Source organism: Natator depressus, chromosome 3, assembly GCF_965152275.1.
Source record: "Natator depressus isolate rNatDep1 chromosome 3, rNatDep2.hap1, whole genome shotgun sequence".
Taxonomy (NCBI): Eukaryota; Metazoa; Chordata; order Testudines; family Cheloniidae; genus Natator; species Natator depressus.
In genome coordinates, this window is record NC_134236.1 from 147245846 (window position 1) to 147268359 (window position 22514).

The window sequence follows — 22514 nt, forward strand, 5'->3', positions numbered from 1 at the left end:
GAGCCACCAATGTGATGTGACCATGAAAAGGGCTAATGTAATCCTAGGATGCATCAGGCAAGGTATTTCCAGTAGAGGTAGGGAAGTGTTATTACCATTGTAGAAGATACTGGTGAGACCTCATCTGGAATACGGTGTTCAATTCTGGCATCCTATGTTTAAGAAAGATGAATTCAAACTGGAACAGGTGCAGAGAGGGGCTACGAGGATGATCAGAGAAATGGAGAACCTGCCATACAAGAGGAGACTTAAGGAGCTTGGCTTGTTTAGCCTAACAGAACAAAGGATGAGGGAAGATACAATTGTTCTCTCTAAATACATCAGAGGAATAAAGAGCAGGGAGGGAGAGGAGTTATTTAAGTTAAGGTGCAACACTGTCACAAGAACAAATGCACATAAACTGGCCCTCAACAAGTTTAGGCTTGAAATTAGACAAAGGTTTCTAACCATCAGAGGAATGGAGTTCTGGAATAGCCTTCCAAAGGAGTAGTGTGGGCAAAAAACCTTTAAATTGGAAATTTGCAGAAAAACCTCGGAAAGGGTTTAAATTCGGAAAAATTATAAACTGATTAATTGGACATAAAATGAGTGACAATAGTATCAGGACCCTTTGGAATGCTTAGGATAGTAATTTGTTTTAGGAATAAGTCTTTAATTAAATAAAAATTAAGAATACTGTAGTTTCTAGGGCACATAGGGGTCCATTGCATATGATGTAATAACTTCACTTTCTGTGATGCAACGGTGAATTCCACTTCCTGTGGGGAATGACTCAGCAAAATCCCAGACAGATACATTGTAGCCCATAGGAATACATGGGACTTTCAAACAGGAAGTAGCTAGGGTTCATCCACAGGTCAACTGAAAAACTGAGTAGGAATACATTGAGCCCATAGAAGTCTATGGGAGGAGGACCGACAAGTACATGTGACTAACTGGAAGCTGATTGGCTGAGCTTGAGTGTCATGTTGGTACACGACATAAATTAGCATATGCAAATCCCTGAAAGCTGATTATTATCGTAATTCAGCCAAATTATCGCTAATGAGCTGCAAATCATATATAAAGGTGACAGCCAGCAGGCTAAACCCTTTTAGGGGACAGGGACCTGAAGGAGAGCGGAACGCTGCAGGCCACCCGGAAGAAAGAAGACGCCCACAGAGCTGCAGCAACCACACCAGCGGAACCCTGCTGGGTAAGAAAGCTAACTATTTCCTTACAGCAAGCAGCAAAGAAGCTAGCTACCCACTATCAGAAGCATCGACAATGCTCCCTAGAGGCCATCGCTCGCAAAGCAGCTACTACTGCAGCAGCACCACAAGCCACAGCAATGGCATCCCAGCCACGCCGCACGGTAGCACCGCAACGCACGCTCGCTCGCCTCGTTCCCGAGCAGCTCTTGCAGTTGGGGTAACAGCAGCCCTCCCAGGGTTCCAAGGTTGCCCCGGCAACAGCCGCTTCTGCTACCCAGACAGCAGGAGGCCACTGCAGCAGCCACCGCAGCAGCTACCAACGGGCTTCAGTCCCTGCCACCACGGAGCAGCATTTACCTCCACAGCAGCTTGCGGTGAACTCACCAGAGAACCTGCGCTCCCTAAATTTACAAACGATCCCTAATGGAGACAGAGCAGAAGGACCTTGTAAGACAGTTCAGAGGGACTTTTGAATTTGTAAGTTGAATTTTCTTCTATTTTAACATCCTAGAGCAGTGGTGGGCAACCTGTGGCCCGCATGTGGCTCATCAGGGTAATCTGACTGTGGGCGGCGAGACATTTTGCTGACGTTGACCATCCACCGGCACAGCCCCCCGCAGCTCCCAATGGCTGCAGTTCACTGTTCCCAGCCTATGGGAGCCGCAGGAAGCAGCAGGCTGCAGGGACATGCTGGCCGCCGCCTCCCACAGCTCCCATTGGCTGGAAACGGTGAACTGTGCCCACTGGGAGCTGCGGGGGGCCGTGCCTGCAGACAGTCAATGTCAGCAAAATGTCTCGCCACCCACAGTCAGATTACCCTGATGAGCCACATGCAGCCCACGGGCCACCGGTGCCCACCACTATCCTAGAGCGTATGGGTTTCAATTGTAAATAAAGCTGAATGCCTGTGGTCTGAGTTCTTCTCCTACCCATTTAGTAATTGCCAGGCCAGTGCTTACTAGATGCTTAGTTTTAAGTATTTAATATTGAATGTTTAATATATGGTTACATGTTCAATTATTATATTGTTATAAGTTATAGAATATTAAGTTAATGATTATATTGTTATACGGTAACTCCTCACTTAACGTCATCCTGGTTAACGTTGTTTCGTTATTATGTCGCTGGTCTATTAGAGAGCATACTCGTTTAAAGTCATACAATGTTCTGTTATAATGTAGTTTGGCCACCCCCTGCTAGTAGGTAACTACTTTGTGACGTAAGCCAAGCGACACTCCTGCTTCAGTGTGGCAGCCATTGTTTACGCTGTGTCAGTATTCCCTGAACATTTCTAACCCGTTGTGATTGTATCACCCAGTATCATGAGTCAAAAACGCCCAGCAAGTGATAGTGGAGTGCCTAGCGGTAGCAGTAAGAAAACCAGGAAAACCATTAGTTTGGGTATTAAATGAGATGTTTTAAGGTGTTTTGATGCAGGTGAGTGTGCAGTAGACACTGGCATCGCTCTAGGTCTTACTCTGACCACTGTGAGAACAATTCGGAGTAATGCCAACAAGATCAGGGCTACTGCTCAGTGTGTAACACCACTTAGTGCTACTAAAATAAGTTGATCAAGAAGCAGTTTGATGGAAAACATGGAGCATCTTCTCGCAGTGTGGATAGAGGACCACAACCAGCAGAACACACCTCTAAGTTTGCTAGTGATACAAGCTAAGGCAAAAAGTTTGTATGACAATTTGAAGAGAGACCAAGGTGAAAGATCATAGACAGGGATGTTCATGGCAAGTCAGGGATGGTTTGATCGGTTCAAGAGGTCCTTCCACCTGCGTAACATCAAGATGTCCGGTGAGGCCAATAGTGCTGATACTGCAGCAACTAAAACATTCCCCAACTATCTCAAGAAAATAATCGAGGAAGGCGTCTATTCACCTAAGCAAGTCTTCAATGTTGATGAAACAGGCTTCTCCTGGAAAAGAATGCCTGAATGGAGTTTCATTTTCCCAAGAGGAGAAGACAGCTTCCGGATTTAAAGCAGCTAAAGACCACCTAACCTTGCTTCTAGGTTGTAATGCTGCTGGAGACATGAAGATGAAACCCCTGACAGCGTACCACTCTGAAACACCATGAGCGCTCAAGGAATTTTCAAAGGAGCACCTTTGGGTCATTGGGAAATCGAATAAGATGGCGCGGATAACTGGAGCTATTTTTTCAGAATGGCTGACTCTCTCTGCCGTCCCTGCATGGAAGGAATACCGTGCCAAGGAAAATCTTGATTTCAAGATTTTATTACTTATTGATAATGCACCGGCTCATCCAATCAACCTGGACAACCTGTGCGAAAATGTCAAAGTTGTCTTTCTGCCACCTAACGCCACATCACTCATCCAACCCATGGACCAAGGAGCCATCGCTGCATTTAAGGCATATTACTTATGCAGTACTTTAGACCAGCTCAGTCATCATAGGCACCAATGGGGAAGACAAGCCTACATTTCGGCAATTTTGGCGTGACTACAACATCCTCAAGTGCATCAATAGCATTGGTGAGTCCTGGGCTGAAGTTACTCAGGCAGGCATGAATGGTGCGTGGGGGAAGTTGTGGCCTGAATGTGTCAATGATTTAAAAGGATTTAAAGATGTCCCTGATATGAAAAAAGATATCCTCGGCTTGGCCAAGAAAGTGGGTTTTGATGAGGTGGAAGAAGCTGATGTTACAAAACTTCTGCAATCACACGGAGAAGAGCTACAACTAGAGGTGATGAGAGCAATGGAAGAAGAGGGCCAAGAAGTAGAAGAACCAACCCATTGAATTTTGACTATCAAACGTCTTTCTGAAGCTTTCCAAATGATTGAAGCTGGCTTGCAAATCCTTAGTGATGACTATCCTAACAGGAAACGCAACTCCAGAGTGATTAGGGGAGTTGGTGATATAACAAATTGCTATAAAGAAAGAAGAAAAAAAAGGAAAGCAAAACAACAATCTCTAGATGTGTTTTTTCGAGTTGGGAAAGTTCAGCAAGAGGAGCAGCCAGACGATCCACCGTCATCTACCCTATGACTTCACCACCTCAACCAAGCTTCACAATCATCATTGGTGAGTACAGTATTAAATTGTTTGTTTAAAGTTATTTAAAACTTATACTGTATATGTATATAATGTCTTTTGTCTGGCAAAAAAAATTTCTCTGGAACCTAACCCTCCCTGTTTATATTCATTCTTATGGGGAAATTGGATTTTCTTAACAATATTTTGCTTAGTCGCATATTTCAAAAACGTAATGATGACATTAAGCAAGGAGTAGCTGTGTGCCAGAGTTAAATTGAAATTGTTATTGTTGTGTTGTGTTTTTATTTGTCGTGCCGCTTCTTTCCCTTTTTAATTGTAACCTTATTTTATCTATCTGTACTGTTTTACTATAACCACTCACTTCTAAATAAATATTACTTTTGTTTTCAAAGATTTGCTGCTTGACTGTCTATTCTTGATCAGAGGGCTGTATCCATGTCCTTTCAAGAGAAAGTTAGCCAGCCATGGCTTTCCCTGGAACCTCCTTTAGGGCAGGCCACAACCTTAATTACCAGAATAGATAAATTAAATATAAATTAAAAATAAAGGTTTTAAATTAAGAGCAACATTTGTAGGCAATATCATTGGCTTAATGCAATTGTTTTCAAATCTTCCGGTAACACTGACTCTACATGACCTAGCTGCTTCTGATAGGAGGAAGAGCTCTGGATGGTCTCTCCAGGGTTCCTGATTCCTCTGATGCAGAAAACCAGGTGCTGAATGTCATCTCACTAAGAGTCTGCTTTCGGAGCTGGCCCTGGCCTGTGAATGGCCTTCCTGGACCCATCCTTCAACAGACCTTAGTGGTTCACATTACTTTATGTTCAGGCTGCTGAGTATTTTTTTACATCCTTGGGTGAGGCAATGGGGATATGGAAAGGGAATGGAACCTCTGTAGTTGGGTTTTGGTCCAAGTAAAAGGTGCTGATCACAGGCACATCCAACAGCACAGGACAAGCACAGTTGACATTGGAAGTACCTAATTCAGCACTGAAACAATTATGGCACAAAAATCACATCATAAAGCAGCAAACCTTTAAAAAAAATCCCCAGCATGATATTGCAATGCAAGCAGGTGGCCTTCATTACTTTGTGAAAGCAGCTGCACCATATGTTACTCCCCTGCAGGTTAAAAGGTGAGCATTTGGAAATGCTAGCTATGACTTCTTCCACCTTCAGCTACACATATGAAAATGTCTGATATTTGGCTGCTCTTGGGCTGACTCTAGGAGAAGGAAGGGTCACCCTCAGTTCTTGTGGCCCAGGGCCCTCCTAATATTAACAGGGTTTGTTTTAACTTTAGAAAAAATCTAGGTTATCCGTTAGGTCTCGTTACATCACCTTCATGTCATCTCAGGCTCATATTTCTGATCATCCACTAGGGGGAGCTAGAATGTAACTTGCTGCCAGGCAGATCTCTTTAAAGCAATTGATGAAGCATAACTATTTAAGGGATGTTTCAGAGTAGCAGCCGTGTTAGTCTGTATTCACAAAAAGAAAAGGAGTACTAGTGGCACCTTAGAGACTAACCAATTTATTTGAGCATAAGCTTTCGTGAGCTACAGCTCACTTCATCGGATGCATTCAGTGGAAAATACAGTGAGGAGATTTATATACACACAGAACATGAAACAATGGGTGTTATCATACACACTGTAAGGAGAGTGATCACTTAAGATGAGCTATTACCAGCAGGAGATCGGAGCGGAGAAAACCTTTTGTAGTGATAATCAAGGTGGGCCATTTCCAGCAGTTAACAGGAACGTCCGAGGAGCAGTGGAGGGTGGGGGAAATAAACATGGGGAAATAGTTTTACTTTGTGTAATGACACATCCACTCCCAGTCTCTATTCAAGCCTAAGTTAATTGTATCCAGTTTGCAAATTAATTCCAATTCAGCCATCTCTCGTTGGAGTCTGAAAGTACCCCTCCTCTTCCTCATGAATATCAGTGCTAAAACAAAGCAGTCCCCAACATTTGGACTGACCCCAGGCCTGATCCTGTGGGGGCCTGAGTCCCTTTTACTCCCACTGACTTCAATATTTTTTGGTGCCTTTCCAGAGTTGCACAGCATCTTCTGGATCACAGAGGCATATGTAAGGTCCTCATTTATCCTAGCACATCTCAGCCCTGTTCTCTTGCACACTATTTGTATCATAGGCTCTGACTCCGTGGGTGCTCTGGGGCTGGAGCACCCACGGAGAAAAATTAGAGGGTGTTCAGCACCCACCAACAGCCAAGCTCCCCTCCCAACTCCCCAGCACCTCTCGCCCACCCGCAACCCCATGGATCTACTCCTGCCCCTCCCTCCCAGCGCCTCCCACCCACCACGAAGAACAGCTGTTTCACGGTGTGCCTGAGGCTCCGGGAGGGAGGGGGAGGAGCGGGGACGGGGCGACCGCAGGGGAGGGGGCAGTAAGAGGAGGGAAACAGGTAGGACAGGGGCAGAACAGGGGTGGGGAGAGGTGGGGCAGAGGTGGTCTGGGGTGGAGTGGGGGCAGGACCTGGGGGACGGGGGGTTGAGCACCCCCTGGCTAGCGGGGAAGTCGGAACCTAGGATTCATATCAACACAAACACTTCTCAGTGCATATGACATTCCAGAATTTCTTTCTTCTAGTTTATTAATTATATTAACTAGGGAAAGGCACATTTTACATAAAAATAAGAATTGCCCTGAACTTTTGCTCCATCTCTTGAAAGGAACTTTTATAAAGTTAAAAAAATATGTAGTCCCTTCCCCAACCCCAATTTTTCACCAGTTGCTTTGTACTTTATGAGACCAGTTAGGACTTCGCATGGAAATGTTGAAATGCTACAAGGTCTTACTACATGTTCTTGTGTCAATAAACAGGAAGTCTCACGTAAGAGCCTCTGTGGGATTCTCAGTGAAAGCCTATAGAGCTGAGCTAAGATGGGTTTGGGTTTTTTTTTTGTTTGTTTGTTTGAATGGGAGGCCTAAAATGTGACTTCAGAATCCATAGTTAGACACTGATAGAAATGTCTGATTGACTTCACTGGAAACTGTGAGGTGCTGAGCACTTTTGAAAATCAGTCCACTTATTTAGGTGCTTTAATATGAACGTAGGGGTCTAACTTTAGACACCCAGTTTTTAAAATCTTGGTCCCAACAGGCTTAGACATTTTGCATAAAGTTTTGGTTGCTGAACTGAACAACTTACAGTATTTTTATTTTTTTGATTTGGCTATTACTAGTTTTTCTAGGAAGAGGATTGAAAAAGGAGAAGAGATGTTTGAAAACAGAGAGGTTTGGAACAGAAGAGAACAAAGACAGAATGATGGAGAAGAGAGGAACTGGGTGGGTCATGTTCCTGTACCAGATATGAGCTGGTCACAGAGCTTCTTACTGAGGAAGATACACACCAGATGTGTTCATTGTAAGATCCTTTAATGCTCTCCCAGGTACTGCTGAAGTTACCTTATTTAAGCTGTTACACCCAGAGAAACCTAGTGGCTGAACAGTATAATACAGTTGAGCATTCCACTACAGGGTGGCAGGAGGAAAGAACAGAGACATAATGGAATAGACATCTGAGGGTACGTCTAAAGAGCTTGTGGCAGTGAGTCTCAAAACCTGGGTTGACAGACTGTCAGGCTCACAGGGCTCAGGCTACCATGCTAACAACAGCTGTTTAGACACTGAAGCTCAGACTAGAGCTACAGCTCTGAAGCCTGGGGGAGGGGAGTAGCCCAACACTGCAAGCCCAACTGAGTCTGTGTAACAGCATGGCACCCACCTCTCATGAGCACCCCATTCTGGTCAGGTGAGTCTGCAGTCTTTATCCAGTTCAAATAGTCCCTCAACCCTGGTATGAGGGCTATGCTCCTAGGGCTTCCTCCCTGGAGACTCTTCATCCTTTCTGGCCCTAGCTGTTCTATCTTCAATTCTACCAGCTAGCCAGGAGCTCTCTCTTGCTCCCCGAGTCCCTGCCAGCAATTGATCTGTCTGTGGTCCTGTTGCTTTTTCAACCAGACAGAAACACCATCCACATTCCTTCAGATTCAGGCAATCACTGATTGACTCTGCCCCTGCAGCTCCTTTTATGTGAGTCTGCTGGGCCCTGATTGGCTGCTCCCTGCAGCCTCTCTCCTTGGCAGCTTCCCCACAACCACTATAGGCTGCTTGAAGGACTTTTCTTCTGCTTCTTTCAGGGACAGAGTGTGGTAGGACCCTGAGGTTTCTAGCAGGAGGCCTCTGGGTCTAGGCCACCCCATCACAGTCTGTCAACCCAGACTCTGAGACTCGCTGCAGCTCACTGTGTAGATATATCTTGAAAGGGGATAGTTAAGCTGAGGGATGCTGTGAAGGAAGAAGAGATGCAGGATTCAAGTGGAGGAAGGAATGACATTGTGCATTAATACTTCAGCGTGTATCCAAATCTCTCCACCAGCAAGGCAACAGTTACTATGATGCGTTTGCTAGTTTCAGAGAGCAGAATAGTTCCTGTAGTGGGGCAGCTGCCCCACTCCTGCAGAACAGGGGATAAAAGCAACCCTGGAGAAAGCTGCAGCAGGGAAAGGGATTAAGAACAGCTGGGTGAAAGCACCTGCGTAGCTGATCACAGCTGTGGCCAGCTCAATTAGGGCCCAGCTGGCCCTGATAGGAGGGCTGGGGGCCAGGAGCTAGAGAAGTCTCTCTCCAGCGCTGTGGGAAGGGCTAGCTGCCTGAGAGGAAGGTACCTGAAGCAAAACAGGGCTGGGGAAGAGCAAAGGGAGCTGGGGAGCTCCAGCCTGGTAAACCCCCAGGCTGCAGGCCTTGTTTAAGGCCAAAAGGTACTGGGGCTGCAGAAGGGCAGCCTGAGGATAGGAAAAGGCAGCAGGTCCTACCCCTGTGCCAATGATGAGTGGCCATTACAGACTGCTGTCTGCCCTAATGAGCAGGGGCTAGCTGATGACTGGCAATAGCCACTGAAGCAGGGTGGGTTTAGAGGGTTGGGGTTTCCCCTGGGAGGGGAGACCCAGGGTGTGGGGGTACTGCTGGGGCAGAACCCCAGGATAAAGGGTATCAGGGTCTGGGAGGGACACTGGGCCAGTGGCAGGCGAGACACCGGCCTGCAGAGGGTGTGTCATAAGCAGGAGAAAAAAAAGCTAATTCCCAGATGACCAGCAGGAGGTGCTGTACTGGTGAGTCATTGCATCGCTACAGTTCCCTTTCTTTTTATTCTTCTTGTTTTTGAGTTTGGAGCTGAACTAGTTTAGTTATCTTGAGATTTGTTTATTAGCAGACCCCTAAACAAAGCACAAATGCTAAACATGAGTTTATCCAGAAACACAAAGTTTCAGAACAAACCCATGTTCTCTGAATTACTACAATACAGGAGCCGCAGGGGAAATGTTGAAGAAAAATATTATGGGGGAAGGATGGAAACAGAGAAGCAGGAGAAGAGACAAAACTGAATATTTGAAGAAACATTAAAAACAAAGGAAGATGGAGAAAATCCATCCTTGCAGAGAAGGAGCTGCTTGCCAGTCACAGTCAGGAAGTGCTGCTTGTAGAAAAGTTAAATCACACTTTTGGGCCTTATGGAAAAGTCCTATAGGATTTAATAGAACATGATAACTTTTCTATATGTTTTCTGCAACATCCTATTGAATTTAATAGAAATTTACACCCTTCCACAGATTTATGTAGGCTGGTTTTACAGATAAAACCCTGCATAAAAAGCCTTCATTCTCTATTATATTCTACAAGCTTTCAGAGTAGTTTGACAGAATCCTATTACATTTCTATAGAACCTTATTGGTTTAATCTCTAGTCCATTCCATAGGACTCCCCCATAAGGGGAAAATGGTCAGTTAATCAGTAGTGGTGGCCCAAGGCATAGGACTAAAAGCCAACCGGCCAGAACACCATGCTGTAGGTCAGGGGTCGGCAACCTTTCAGAAGTGGTGTGCCGAGTCTTCATTTATTCACTTTAATTTAAGGTTTCACATGCCAGTAGTACATTTTAATCTTTTTTAGAAGGTGTCTCTCTCTATATAAGTCTATATATTGTATAACTAAACTATTGTTGTATTGTAAAATAAACAAGGTTTTCAAAATGTTTAAGAAGCTTCATTTAAAATTAAATTAAAATGTTGATCTTATGCCGCCAGCCCGCTGCTGGTCTGGGGTTCTAGGCTGGCAGTGGGCTGAGCAGGGCCTGCGGCCAGGACCCCAGCTGGCAAGGGGCTGGCAGCCAGAACCCCAGACCAGCAGTGGGCTGAGCAGCTCAGCCCGCTGCTGCTCAGGGGTTCCATCCGCTGGCTCCTGCCAGCTGGGATCCCAGTTGCTGGACCTGCTCAGCCTGCTGCCAGTCTGGGGTCCTGGCCCTGCCCACATACAGTGGGTACCTACCTTCTCCCTGGTTCTGGCCATTCTCTTCCCCTCTCTCTGCACTGAGCTGAGGGTGGGAGTGCACTGAGCACAGGGCTGGGGGTGAAGGAGCAGGCTGGGGTTTGGGGTGTAGGGTTTTGTCAGGAGCTAGAATGAGGAAAGGGGTTCAGGGTTAGGGCAGGAGGTTTGGGTGTGAGCGCTTACCTGGGCAGCTCTCATTTGGTGGGAGGGGTGCAGGTGGGAATGTGGGGGGGCGGAGGTGCAGGAGCTCCCATTTGGTGCTCAGGGTGGGAGTCAGGGTGTGGGGGGTGCAAGAGTCAGGGCAGAGGCCTGGGGCATGGGTGGGGGGGGGCGTGGGTAAGTGTGGGGGTGCCAGAGTCAGGGCTGGGGTTGGGGGTGGGGGGTGTGAAGGAGTCAAGCAGAGGGCTGGGTGTGTGTGAGAGGGCTGCAGGGCTCAGGGCAGGGGCCTTGGGGGTGTGCGGGGCTGCAGGGCTGGGGGTGGGGGGGGGGGGAGGGCTGGGGGTGTGGGCTGGGGTCGTGGGGTGCTCATGGCAGGGGGCTGGAGGGGATATGCCCCACTTCCCCAAGGCCTTGCCCCTGCTTCTTCTCTGCCTCCGCCAGAAGCAGCGAGCATGCTGACTCTGCTCCTCCCCCACCCCCTCCCTCACAAGGGCCATCAGCTGATCGGTGGGCAAGAAGGGAAGGACGGAGAGGAGGAGAGGCAGGAACCCAGCACACTGTGGGAAGAGGCAGGGGAGCCGGCAGGATCAAGCTTCTGCCCCTTGCCCTCACAGGAGGGGGCAGGGAGCGGAGAAGAGAGGGCCGGGCCGGATTTTTAAAGGCACGCTGCTGCCTGCCGGGACCCCGGCAGGCTGCAGTGTGCCATCTTTGGCACGGGTGCCATAGGTTGCCGACCCCTGCTGTAGGATGTATGGCACTCTGGCTGGCTAGGAAAGGTGCAGACAAAGCAGCAGAAAGACATTTGCCCAACCACCGGCTCTTCTCCTTACACAACCCATTTAGGATTGGCTGGGAACTGATGGTGCAGTGTCTGTGGAGGTAGCATCAGCCAACCCTTTAATCTATCCCTGTGGAATGTGGGAGAGTTCAGGTGCACGAATTATAGACCAGTGGTCGTGTCAGGGTACATGGATTTCTCTCCTCTAGTTTGACTCGGAACATGCCAATGGTTGAATGCCAAAAAATGTGTTTACAGTACCAGTTCTCCTGAGGGTAGGCCCTGTATATTAGGGCAGAGGCCAAATTACCTGAGCTAGTTAGGAAAACTGTTGAGGATGGTGGGGTGGGGAAATAAGACAGAGGATTTACCTGCACTACAGCTGCACAGCTATGGTGCCTTAATTGTGTTACGGTAGCATCACGGTATAGATGCTTCCTATGGTAACAGAAAGTTTGTTTTTTTTTCCATTGTTATAGTTAATCCACCCCTCTGAGAGGCAGTAGCTAGGTTGACATAAGAATTTTTCTATCAATGTAGCTACATCTACACCAGGCAATAGGTTGGCCTAACTATGGTGCGCAGGGTGTAATTTTTTCATACCCCTGAGCAACATAGCTTGGTCGATCTAATTTTTCAGAGTAAACCAGGGCATAAAAGGTGATTCAGACTTAGCCTGTTCAGTGGCAGAACCAAGTAATGGGAGCTGAGGGAATAGGAAGAGATGGGATAACATGGAGATTCCGCACAGTTCTTATGAAGATGCGGGGAGCCTCCAGCCCAAGTGGAGGAAATTTAAGCTAATTCTTTGGTTTTGGAAGTGCTTCTAGATAAGATCTCTTTAGCAAAAGATTCCCAAGGGAGATCTCAGTACTTTGCCTGTTTTGTTTAGATATTTAAAATAAAGTCAACACACCTAACTCTTCCCTTTGATATCTCAAAATTACAGTGTCTTATGTTTACAGTGACAGAGTTCAATTTCTCTCCTCCTAACTTTTACTGAGCTTGACTATCTGCAAATTGTCTGTTCTAATCGCCTCATGGTGGCTTATTTGGTCTTTGGCTTTATTGGTTTGGTCCTGACTTTAGATTCTCCATAGGTAGAGCACATTCAGCATGGCACTGTCTTACATTTTGTCTCCTGTTCTTTCTATTAGGAGTGTGTTTGCGGTGACGAATGTTTATAACAACATGACCCAAGGAATTTCATCCTCCCCTGGAACATTGTGTAGGAGATCTTAATGGACAAAGAAAAACGTCTGCTGGGTTGTAGCCAAAAGCTTGCACTTGCTTAAAAAAAAAAAATCATGTTTAACCTTCTGGTATTGTGTACAACACAGGTTTTTTAACAAAATATTCACTTCTTGGTTTACAACCTAAAATGGAATCAATGAAAGAGGAATGAGCTCTTTGCTTGCCTTTATGGCAAATCTCTTAATCATGACAAGTTTAATTCTGCCTCTTGACCAGATGCCTTACAAGGCTGTACTGCTCAGTTTATGCTTGTACAAATACTCATAAGTGGTAAAATAAATTAGGGGTAGATTGAAGAAAAAAACTAAATGGGATAAAAAGAGATGATGATTTTTTATTTGCAGGTGCAATGTTCCTGAAACTTCAAACAATGGTGAAAAGTTGAAACCCAGTTTTCACCCAGGAAAAATTTCCATTGACTTGAATAAAAGCTTCTCCTGAGTATGAAGTGATGTCCCAATTCAGCAAAGCACTTATGTCAATGGGGGTTAAACATGTGCTTAAGGGGTTTGCTGAATATGGGCCTGAATAAGGACTTCAGGATTTGGCTGAATCTGATTTTATATGATTCAGGGGTTTGGGCAAAACTGAACTTTACTGTAAGATAGCATGCCAAAGCAGGACAAATGGCAGTTAATTCATTCCAGTGTCTTTATTGTGAAGAAAATAAATACACTCAAAGATGGATTGAGGCATAGATACTATGTAGGAATAGGGCCTAAACTCCTTGTGTCATGATTAATTCAGAATCTCAGCTTTCATTTAAAAAAAAAATGCAAGCATCTAGCACTCATGACTGAAGAAAAGTTTGAAACATGATCTGAGCATAACTGATGCAGCTATGTGTGTCCAGTCTGCAGTCCGCCTGAAATAACAGCTCTGAATGTGGTGAACTACCCCATGTAACTCAATGGACTGTTAACTCCAAGACCCACTGTTCAGAGTGTGGAGTCGGGGAGGTCCATCAACACCAGCCCAGCAGAGCACTGTGTGCCAGAAGGCTAAAAATACAGCAGCCCTGGTCCCCCAACTAAGCGGACACCCCTTGCTGCTGGAGTAAGTAGTGCACTCCCCACTTCTGCCTGTCTCCAAGGGTGAGAGGACCCAAGAGCAGGGTACACTTCCTGCGGCTCCTGGAATGAAGAAGGATGCCCCTTGCGCATGCACCTGTGAGAGAGCTGTGCAGGAACTGGAATTTTTCTCCTGCAGAAAATTTCACATTTAAAAAAATACATCCATTCCAAATTGGAACAAAAGGTCAGCTATGTAAAAACCTTTCACAGGAGAGCTGAAATGGAAATTTCAAAAATTTCTGGTCCCATCATCTTAGGCTCCCAGCTGTCTAGTACACTGCCTGGCAAACTTCTGAGGAGCTTGGGAGCCCTGAAGGCTGCTGAGGTGGGCTGCGGAAGTGGCCGGAAACCAGGCAAGTTTCTATCCAAAGTTTTGTTGAAATCAACACATTCCCACAGTTTTGGATGAATCTGCATTTTCTGATGGGGGGGAAAAACATTCCACTGGAAAACTTCCAACCAGCTCAAGCCTTCATCACTACCATACCTAACGTGGGAAAGAAAGAGCCAGTGTAAGGCAGGATCATGGGGTTGGGGGGGGCCATGAGGGGCCTTGCTGTATGGTGTGCCTCGCATCCTGGCTTGCCTTAATCCAGCCCTGAATATACTTTTAACAATGTAAGGTTGCCCATCCAAAATTAGATATGCTCACTCAATGCCATGTAGCTATTGAAATACTACAGGCAGCTTGATCATTGTTTTTAAGAAACAAAGGGTGCCTGTTAGTAACATTATACTTCATTTATTAAAAACCCTTTTTTCCATTAGACTTGTCTGTCTTTTTTTTTTATCTGGAGAGGAAAGTGAATTCTCTTGGTATATTTGCTTTTATTATATATTTTAGTTGTTTAAACTCATGTTTATCAACTTAACTGACTTATCCTGGTCTACACGACAAGTTTAGGTCTAATTTAGCAGCGTTAGATCAATTTAACCCTGCACCTGTCCACATGACAAAGCCATTTCTGTCGACTTAAAGGGCTCTTAAAATCTATTTCTGTACTCCTCCCCAACGAGGGGATTAGCGCTGAAATCGACATCACCTGGTCGAATTTGAGGTAGTGTGGATGCAATTCGACAGTACTGGCCTCCGGGCGCTATCCCGAGTGCTCCATTGTGACTGCTCTGGACAGCACTTTGAACTCCAATGCACTAGCCAGGTACACAGGAAAAGCCCCAGGAACTTTTGAATTTCATTTCCTGTTTGGCCAGCATGGCAAGCTCATGAGCACAGGTGACCATGCAGTCCCAGAATAGCAAAAGAGCTCCAGCATGGACCGAACGGGAGGTACCAGATCCTTCACTGTATGGGGAGAAGAATCTGTGCAGGCAGAACTCCATTCCAAAAGACAAAATGCCAATATATTTGCCAAAATCTCCAAGGACATGATGGACAGAGGCTACAACAGGGACCTGCAGCAGTGCCACAAGAAAATTAAGGAGCTCAGGCAAGCCTACCAAAGAGGGAAACGGCCACTCTGGGTCAAAGCCCCAGACATGCTGCTTCTATGATGAGCTGCATGCAATTCTAGGGGGTCCCCCTACCACTGCCCCACCCCTGTATGTGGACTCCTGCAAGGGGGGAGTCTCCTGCAACAGGCATGAGGATTTTGAGGATGAGGATAGCACACAGCAGGCAAGAGGAGAAACCATTCTCCCCAACAGCCAGGAACTGTTTATCACCCTGGAGCCAATACCCTCCCAAGGCAGGCTCCCAGACCATGAAGCTGAAGAAGGCACCTCTGGTGAGTGTACATTTGTAAATATAATACAGGGTTTAAAAGCAAGTGTGTTAAATGATTGATTTGCCCTGAAGACTTGGGATGCATTTACAGCCAGTACAGCCCCTCTTTTTTAAATGGCCAACCCAACGGGTGCTTGGTATGGGAATGAAGGGTATTGCTGTTTGAAACCATTTCCACATGTTATGAAGGTTGAAGAAGCAGAGAGAGTGTGGCTTACCATGGCTGCCTGCAAGCTGAATTCTGTTGCTCGGCCCTGTGTGTGTGAGATCTCTCACGCCAGACCGGCAGACCCTCAATTTAAGAGGCAAAAAGCAACCTTGTACTGAAAGCACATCTGCTATGTAATATTAACAGCTTGGTTCACCGTGAAAGAGTTTACCCATTGTTCTCTAAAATGTCTTTTTAAATACTACTCTCCCTTTTTTCCTCCCGCAGCTGCAAATGTTTCAACGCTCCCACTAGCCTCTCCATCCCAGGGGCTAGCACAGATAAGAAGGCAAAAAAACCCACACTCGTGATGAAATATTCTGAGCTCATACAGTCCTCCCGCACTGAAAGAGCTCAGCAGAATGCGTGGAGGCAAATAATGTCAGTCCAGGAAAGCAGAAAATGAATGCGAGGACAGATGAGGTGGGGGGAGCATGATGAGAGGAGGCCGGATGCAATGCTGAGGCTACTGGGGGATCAAACTGATATGCTCTGGCAGCTGGTGGAGCTGCAGGAAAGGCAGCAGGAGCCCCTGTGTATCGCCCGCACTCCTACCGAAGTTCCAGAGCCTCCTCATCCAGATGCCCAAGCAACAGAAGGCTGGCATTCAATAAGTTTTGAAGTGCACTGTAGCCTTGTCCTTCCCTCCTCCCCCTCCCCTCCTGGGCAACCTTGGCAGTTATTCCCCCTATTTGTGTGATGAATTTAATAAAGAATGCATGATTTTGAAACCATGACTTTATTGCCTCTACAAGTGGTGGTTGGCTTACAGGGAAGTAGAGTGAACCAAGGGGGTGGGTTTTCATCAAGGAGAAACAAACAGAACTGTCACATTATAGCCTGGCCAGTCATGAAACTGGTTTTCAAAGCTTCTCTGATGTACAGCATCCCCTGCTGTGCTCTTCTAATCATGCTGGTGTCTGGCTGCACATAATCAGCAGCCAGGCCATTTGCCTCAACCTCCCATCTAGCCATAAATGTCTTTTCCCCCTTACTCTCACAGATATTGTGGAGCAAACAGCCATAACAATGGAAATATTAGTTTCGCTGAGGTCTAACCGAGTCAGTAAACTGTGCCAATGTGCTTTCTATCACCATTCTGCATTTGCTCAGCCTATAGCTGAACAGCTCCTTATTACTGTCCAGGGTGCCTGTGTATGGCTTCATGAGCCATGGCATTAAGGGGTAGGCTGGGTCCCCAAGGATAACTATTGGCATTTCAACATCCCCAATGGTTATTTTCTGGTCTGGGAAGTAAGTCCCTTCCTGCAGCTTTTCAAACAGACCAGAGTTCCTGAAGATGCAAGCGTCATGTACCTTTCCCAGCCATCTCATGTTGATGTTGGTGAAATGTCCCTTGTAATCCACCAGTGCTTGCAGCACCATTGAAAAGTACCCCTTGCTGCCAAGGTGGTCCGGTCCCAAGATAGGGATATGTGTTCCGTCTATGGCCCCACCACAGTTAGGGAATCCCATTGCAGCAAAGTCATCCACTATGACCTGCACGTTTTTCAGAGTCACTACTCTTGATAGCAGCAGCTCAGTGATTGTGTTGGCTACTTCAATCACAGCAGCCCCGATGTAGATTTGCCCACTCCAAATTGATTCCTGACTGACCAGTAGCTGTCTGGCATTGCAAGCTTCCAGGGGGCTATCACCACTCGCTTCTCAACTGTGAGGGCTGCTCTCATCTTGGTATTCTTGCACTTCAGGGCATGGGAAAGCAAGTCACAAAGTTCCATGAAAGTGCCCTTACACGTGCTAAAGTTTTGCAGCCACTGGGAATTATTCCAGACCCGCAACACTATGCGGTCCCACCAGTCTGTGCTTGTTTCCCAGGCCCATGATCAGCAATCCATTGCATGAGCCTGCCCCATTGCCACCAGGATGTCCAAATTGCTGGGACCCGTGCTTTGAGAGAAGTCTATATCCATGTCCTCATCACTATCACCACCCTGCTGTCGCCTCCTCGCCTGTTTTTGCAGGTTCTGGTTCTGCACATACTGCAGGATAATGCGCAAGGTGTTTACAATGCTCATAACTGCCGTGGTGATCTCAGCGGGCTCCATGCTTGCCGTGGTATGGTGTCTGTAGGAGAGCAGAGTTGCAGCAGAAGCGGTGACTAAAGACGGATGCCACAAGAATAGATATTTATACAGAACAACGAGAGGACCTGCGAGGTGGATTCAGGAGAGCAGAGTTGCAGCGGAAGCGGTGTCTGACGACGGGTAGCAGCACCCAGGAGGACCAGAATGGATCCCCTGAGCTGCAGGAGAGAAGAGTTGCAGCAGAAGTGGTGGATGATGATGGTTAGCAGACCTACTGCACCGTCTGCTGCCAGCAGCACCCAGGACACAACAATGGCAGTGTCGGTGAGCTGAGTTGAGCGGGCTGCACGCTTGCCGTGGTATAGCGTCTGCGTGGAAAAAAGGCACGAAACAATTGTCTGCCGTTGCTTTCACTGACAACATGTACCCAAAACCACACGCGACAATGTTTTTGCCCCATCAAGTATTGGGAGCTTAACCCAGAATTCCAATGGGCGGTGGAGACTGTGGGAACTGTGGGATAGCTACCCACAGTGCACCACTCCGTAAGTCAATGCGAGCCATGGTAGCGAGGATGCATTCCACCGACTTAATGCACTTAGTGGGGACATACGCAATGGACTGTATAAAATCGATTTCTAAAAATTGACTTCTATAATATCGACCGAGTTTCGTAGTGTAGACATACCCTTAGATGCAAATGAGATCAATTTGAATTACAGAGTCAAAATAGTTCAAAGTTGCAGGGTGTTTTTAGTGTCATCAAAGCAGTGTTCCTGCAACGAATAGGGACATTATTCCTTATATATAAATTTCTCTTCAGGAGCTACGGTGCCTCTGCTTTCTTAGATCAACTGTCATATTTCTATATAATTAATCTATCCGTGCGCAATCCTCTTCCACATATTGGGAGGAGAAACAGCAGAGTTTGGTTATGCCTGATGTATGATTTTAATCTCTCCATGATATTCATGATTGGAGACTGGAAGAAAAAAACTGAAATCTAAGTAGTAACCTGACCTTATAAACTAACGAAGTTTTATCTGTAATCATGGATATGCAGAACCAGAGTTGAGCTAACATTTACTTTTTATTACTTGTAAGCACTGATGATCTTAGTGCCGACAGATAAAGACAGCCGTTGCCTCAGAGATTACAGTGTAGGAGGCATAAGAAATGTAATGTGTTGGTTTAGAAATAATGGCCAAAATTCTCAGCTGTGCCAGATCTCTTTCAATACAGCAGGCAGGAAAGGGTGGGGGACAATCAGGGAGCCTGTTACAGCTTCTTGGTTATCTGCTTAGTCCTGGCACGGGTTAGAACACCTTGTGGGCTGTTCCAACATACACCAGATACATCAATTTTAAGGCCAGAATGGGCCATTATAATTATTTAGTCTGATCTTCTATATAAGGGCACATAGACCCTCACCCTATGATTTCTGCCAAAGTCCAAAAGGACTGTCCGCCAGCTGTGGATAGCCAGAGCACATCACACCCTGGCCACAGAGAGAGAGAGAGAGAGAAGGTGACAGATGAGAAGAGGCAGATTTGGAAGTCATCAGCAAAGAGACTGAAGACATGGAAATAAGGTGTCAAGTAAGAGGAAAAAGAGAAAGTGTTGAAGGATTTGAAGGATTCCTGCAGAGATTGGGAGTGAGGGGTGCAGAAAAGAGGAGGAACTGCCAAAGTGGATGCTGAAAGAAAACAGGGTCATGAAAGCCAAGGGAGGAGAAAATGGCAATGGGGAGGGAACGATCTAAGGCTGCAGAAAGATCAAGGAGGATGACAAAGGAGTATTGGCCAACAGGCTTAACCACAATGAAGTGATTAGTGACCTTGGTGGGTGTAGTTTCTGTGGAGCGGGTGGAAAGTAGGTTGTGGAAATCCAGGACAGCGTTAAGAGAGGACCCAAGGCAGTGATTGTAAATAGCCTATTGGGGAAGCTTACAAGTGAATAGAAGAACACTATTTAGAAAGAGTGATGGGGCTGATGGTGAGGATTTCTTTAGCACTGGTGATACAAAGCATGTTTGTCCACTGAAGGAAAGGAGCCAGACACAGAAGGTCAAGAGTAGCTAGGGTGAGTGCTGGTTACAGAGTGACTGGTGTGTGGTGTGCTGGCATGCCTTAATACAAGCTTCAGCTCTAATATCATGGCAAAGGTTCTGATTCTGATTCTCAGTGCTCATTTGTAATCACCTGCAAATCATTATTTAATACATTGCTTGGGACCTGATCGGAGTGATTTCCCCATTTGCTAGTTTTAAACAAAGCTTAGGCAGGCTATAATGCAGCAGTAATTAATGACACTGCACTGCCAGTACTTAACACCATCTGAGACAGACCCTGGCTGTAGCTATAACACTGGACACTCCACTATGGAATATGGAGTCTTCAGAACAAAGAAACACTAGGTTAGCAATAGCTCTCAGGGATGGTCTTTTCCCTCTTTCAGGCCTAAGTGTGTCTCATAATTTTTCCTACAGGTACGAAGTGCTAGTGCTGTTTACTGGAGAGGAAAAAAAGCAATTTTACTCAGAGCAGGTTGTTTCTTATGATGATATTAAATGAAATAGCAAATGTTATCTGTTTGCACATACAGTGCAAAGATGTTCGCATTTATATAGTTTGAATAATTTAAAAAGTTGTCTGTTACATTCATACTTTTTAGGCCCAGATACTCAACAGTATTTAGGCACCTAACTGCTATTGAAATTGTGAGTTAGGTCCTTAAACATCTTGGGGATGGGAGTTAGATGTCTAGTTTGCTTTGAGGTACTGGCCTTAGCCCCTTGTGACTAGGTGATTATGTCTCTCTGCACTCATGCTGCTGGTGCTCCCACAGCTGTTGTTGGCAAGGGGTTAATATTTTCCTTGGGACGTGTTGTAAACACATGTATTCCTCCCTCTCTGCCATTGATTTCATTGGTTCTGGAATCTGCATCTGGTTTTTAGAGTTATGTTTTCTGACAGTGTTACCGCAGCAGTTTCTCCTTTGTTTGGGTTCATGCTAGAAATATACGGGATCGTATGGTGAAATATACAGTGTAAGTGTGACTAATTCCCTGTGGGTTACTCACAGGCTATACCTAGGAAGAAACTAGTGTTCACAAGCCTCTTGAGAAGAGAGAATTGCAAATCTTTAATAAAACAATCAACATTTTAAGTTAGTCCCAAATATTCGGGTTTAACCAAAGGCAGAAAACAACCTGGTGTTGCACCCCCAAAAGGTTTTTATCAAGGTCAGCTTGGCTTATATGCTACAAAAACATCCTCAGCTTTTCAAACAGGCCAATAAATTGGTCTCTGGGGAATCAGAATCTTGCAAATAACCCCCTTCCCTCACACTACCTTTTAGACTTGGGAGGAAATAGTGAGTCAAAAATTATGCCTCTGAACCAACAAGCTGCTAGAAGAGTTCAAACTAGTGTAAGCATGGGCAAGTGGGGTAAGTTGAACAGTAAGGCAACATTCAGATCAAGATGATGTCATGGTCTGATTTGGAACATTTTTAATACAGAGTGAAAAGTGCACAATAAACTCTCTAGAAATGGTCTGGCAGCCAAGCAATTTCATTTTAATATAGGTGACGATATGGTCATTTTTAATAGGTTAGTCTGTAGTGAGCCAAAGTAGGGCCCTATGAGAAGAGAAGTGAAGCTTTATAATAGTAGCTTGTATATAGTCAGGGACTAATTTCCATTTCAACACTAATAGCCTTAAAAGTAGACTGAGGTCAAGGGAAAACAGAAAGGCTTATACATTTTTATAAAACAATGTAACACATTTATTCCAGAACCAATTATATCTAACATTAGAGACCAAGTGGGTGAGGTAATATCTTTTATTGGACCAATTTCTGTTGGTGAGAGAGACAAGCTTTTGAGCTTACACAAGCTTGTGTCTCTCACCAATAGAAGTTGGTCCAATAAAAGATATTAACTCACCCACCTTGTCTCTCTCATATCCTGAGGCCAAAATGTCTACAGTAACACTGCATCTACCTAACATGGACAGTTATGAAACAAGAAGCTTGTTTAATGGCTATCAAATTATATTTCAATAGACTGAATAAAGGGAAGTATGTTCTTCTAGTTACAGTTTTTTGTTGTTGTTGTTTTGTTTTTTGAATTAAACAGTAAGCTGTGGCAAGCAGTGGATTTCTGGTCAGTTTCTGTAGCGTCAAAAAGGAACAAAGTCCAAAATCACATCAGCTCAAATAGGTCCACAATGTAATGAAGGTGGCACAGAAGTGCTGGTAAAACGAAACCTCTTTATTTCTTGGCCCAATCACATGACCAAAGACAGGATTACAAGAAGTTTTAACTCTGTCACATGGCAAGGGCGAGAGTCCACTGGCTTTGGGCACTATTCTTATATATAATTACAGCTGGGCAACATTTTCCAATGTTGTATCTGAAGAAGTGTGTTTTTTATGCATGAAAGCTTATGCCCAAATAAATCTGTTAGTCTTTAAGGTGCCACCAGACTCCTCGTTGTTTTTGTGGATACAGACTAACACGGCTACCCCCGATACAAGTTGTGGAGGGTTCCCTTCTCCCCACCCCCCCAAAAAAAAAGGGTTTGTAAGAAGTCTAAATTTCAATAAATAAAGAAATGTCAATGACACTTCCATTATATTTTCCGATTTTTGAACAATTGACGGATCTGC

General features: G+C 45.5%; 1 protein-coding gene across 1 annotated transcript in view; it reads left to right on the forward strand.

Moving 5' to 3' along the window:
* The first annotated feature begins 898 nt into the window (after positions 1–898).
* The window catches only part of LOC141985160 (myb/SANT-like DNA-binding domain-containing protein 7), a 59825-nt gene continuing 38209 nt past the window's right edge, over positions 899–22514 (forward strand). The window contains exon 1 of the mRNA XM_074949011.1: positions 899–1670. Within this exon, the coding sequence (XP_074805112.1) occupies positions 1617–1670 (54 nt within the window). The 5' untranslated portion in view covers positions 899–1616. The remainder of the gene's footprint in view (positions 1671–22514) is intronic.